The 3012-nt window shown below is 42.7% G+C and overlaps 1 protein-coding gene across 1 annotated transcript in view; it reads left to right on the top strand.

Moving 5' to 3' along the window:
* Positions 1-636: 636 nt before the first annotated feature.
* Positions 637-3012, top strand: part of ATP5C1 (ATP synthase, H+ transporting, mitochondrial F1 complex, gamma polypeptide 1) — a 4553-nt gene continuing 2177 nt past the window's right edge. Inside the window, 5 exon segments of the mRNA XM_009070316.1 lie at positions 637-667; positions 1591-1722; positions 2334-2538; positions 2990-3009; position 3012. The exon segment at position 3012 is cut by the window's right edge and continues 105 nt beyond it. Of these exon segments, the coding sequence (XP_009068564.1) occupies positions 649-667; positions 1591-1722; positions 2334-2538; positions 2990-3009; position 3012 (377 nt within the window). The 5' untranslated portion in view covers positions 637-648.

The following is a 3012-nucleotide window of genomic DNA, read 5'->3' on the forward strand; positions in this document are numbered from 1 at the left end:
GTGAATGGTGGAACGAGAGTGAAAAGTTCAGGTTGGTCCACGGCAGGAGACTCTGACCTGGTGTGGAGATGGTGTCTCAGGCTCTGCTTGGTGTAATCGTTGTTTCAAACACGTTCTGTTGTTTGGAGCGTTGTTCTGTTGTATTTGCCCTTCTGGTGCCCTCGTTTAGCGCTGCCACTGCCCAGAGTGCGTTAAATAATGTGATGGGACAAGGGGAAATGGTTTCTGATTGAAGGAGGGAAGTGTAGGTTAGATCTGTCTTGTGAGCGTGGTGAGACACTGGCACAGGTTGCCCAGGGAGCCTGTGGCTGCCCCAACCCTGGCAATGTTCATTCCAGGTTGGCTAAAGCCTTGAGCAACCTGCTCTGGTGGGAGTTGTCCCTGCCCAGGGCAGGGGTTGGGGTGGATGATCTCTAAGCTCCATCCCAACCCTTGACATTCTATGAAATGACACAGAGGGTGAGGGGGAGGATGAGATGTGAATATAAAGTGGCTTGTCCCAGCCACAGATGCATTATAAAAACCAGCACGTCTTGACTTTTCCCCCCTTCTGGAAGGAACTTGCTCTGTTCGGGTGTTGGTTTGCTGTAGAGCTAGTGAGTTATCCTAATTCCTCCTGCATTCCTTTACAGGGGCCAAGTCAGGAATATGGCAACTCTGAAGGACAGTAAGTATAGGTTTTGCTTGCTTTTGAGAGAGGGGGAGTGCTGCTGGAAAATCAGGTGTTAAAAGACAATTTTGCATGGGCTTTGTGGGGTAAATTGGTTGTGACACACCATAACTTTGGTATATGGACCTCCAGCACTTCATATATTAAACAAGTGTCCTCCAGGAAAGGCATTGCCTAAAATGGTTCTGCCACTAATTTAATGTCTTTTCAGCAACCTAGCACACTTGTACTCAAACCTATTTTATCAATAACTTAAACACACGTGCTAAGCCAGATTTTCACTCACCTCCAAGAATCACTTTACTTTCTTGCGTGTTCATTTCCTTGTGCTTTTATGCAGCATTTGGAGGGGAAAAGGTCAACTGAATGATGCCACTTTGATAATGCTTCCTCAAGCCATTCCTCATAGATTCTTCTACAGGGATATTGCCTTGGAATTATGCTTGTCTGTAGGGTACCTGTTCTGGTTTCTTTTTGCATCAGTGTTGTTATGAATCTCATTTTACCACAGTCTTATCAGAGAAGGACATTTATTTTGTGTCTTCAGACTGTGGTTGTGTGTTTCCTCTTGTCATCTGGGAAAGGTGAGAATATACCTCAAGTGATGTGTTTGTGAAACAGAAATGGAAGCAAAGATAACAGTCAACAGGTTTATGTTGAGCTAACTGTTAGATAAAAGTTAAGTCTGAAGGAAAAAACATCTCTGTTGTAAAGATGCTTTTGTTAGCCACGATCCTCCCCTTACTGCTTTCTTACTGGAAATACTGAGGTGTTTTATGAGGGGTTTTTGTGCACTGCATGTTTATTTACTTTTCTTCATTGAGGAACATGGCAAAATATTTTTGGGTGGCTGTGGCTGCCATTTTATTGTTTGGTTTTGATGTGATTGTGCCCATGACCTTGAACTCTTCACCTTGCAGTCACCAGGCGCCTGAAGTCCATCAAGAACATCCAGAAAATCACCAAGTCCATGAAAATGGTTTCTGCAGCCAAATACGCACGAGCTGAGCGTGAGCTGAAGCCTGCCAGGATCTATGGAACAGGAGCCCTGGGTGAGAGAAGGATCTTGCCCCCTGTGATGTGGGAGCAGAGGAGGAGCCTTTCATGGTGGTGATAAAATGCTGAGAGTTTTTAACCTTCCAATGGTTTATTTCCAAAAAAATTTGCATCTCTAGGCTATCCTGAGTATTCCTTATAAGTGGTTTATGGAAAGTTGTTTAATTTTAAGAGTCCTAATGTGAAATTCATTATGATTTCTGATTGCTTTTTTAACTGTGTGTTGACATGGTTGTTTAGTCATAAAAACACCACAGCTCAGAATTTCTATGCTGCTTCTGTCAGTTAATGGAATTGTGTCATATCTCTGCAGCACTTACAGCTACTGCCAAACCTTCCTGGAGCACTTGACTGGCACAGTGAACTTCACTGAGTGATGATACTGTGTGACATCTGATCAGAGCTGTGGCTGCTTTCAGTTATTTCTTGTTTACCTCTGGTCAGATCAAGTGCAAAGCTGAATCATGGTGAGGGAGATAAAATTAATCTGGCTGGGATCTGAAACCCTTTTAGAACTGGTTTTAATTAGAATAATTCAGAGGTATTTTTCGTGACTTATTTGCATCTTGGCACTCTTGAAAAACTTTACCATCTTATTTTTTTTTAGCTCTCTATGAGAAAGCAGAAATAAAGGCACCTGAGGACAGGAAGAAGCACCTCCTTATTGGTGTGTCCTCTGACCGAGGCCTGTGTGGTGCTATCCATACATCTATTGCTAAAACCTTGAAGAATGAGATCACCAACCTCTCAAACGCAGGGAAGGAGGTTATGGTGGTTGGAGTGGGTGACAAGATCAGAGGCCTGCTGCAGAGGTAAAAGGACAGGTTGCAAAACTCAGACCCTAAAAGGGTTTGTTTTCAGGGTTTTGGTTGTTTTCTGTGGTAGAAGTTTCAAGGCTGCTTAGAAAGTTGTGTGGCATTGGCAGTAAATTGCATTTAATGGAACTGTGCTAACTTCAAGTTCCCTTAAAAAATGTCTGCAAATATCCTAAAAAGGGTTTTGATCATCTAGCAATTTGTGAAACTGCTGCACAGCACTATTGCATTCTTGAAATAAAAGTCTAAAGAAAACGGGCACTGATACAAGTGTGTGTGGGAAGAAGGTGTCATAATTTAACTGAAAAAAACAAAATTTCTCTCAGACCCTGATTCATTAAAATGTTCAGTGCTCAACACTCCTAAATTACACTAGTGGGTCTTGCTGACTTATTATTGTCCTTCAGAGCATCCTCTTGGTTTTAACACAGATTTGTTGTTGCTGCAGGACACATGGCAACTACTTCCTGC

The sequence above is a fragment of the Acanthisitta chloris genome, unplaced genomic scaffold, assembly GCF_000695815.1.
Source record: "Acanthisitta chloris isolate BGI_N310 unplaced genomic scaffold, ASM69581v1 scaffold37232, whole genome shotgun sequence".
Classification (NCBI taxonomy): domain Eukaryota; kingdom Metazoa; phylum Chordata; class Aves; order Passeriformes; family Acanthisittidae; genus Acanthisitta; species Acanthisitta chloris.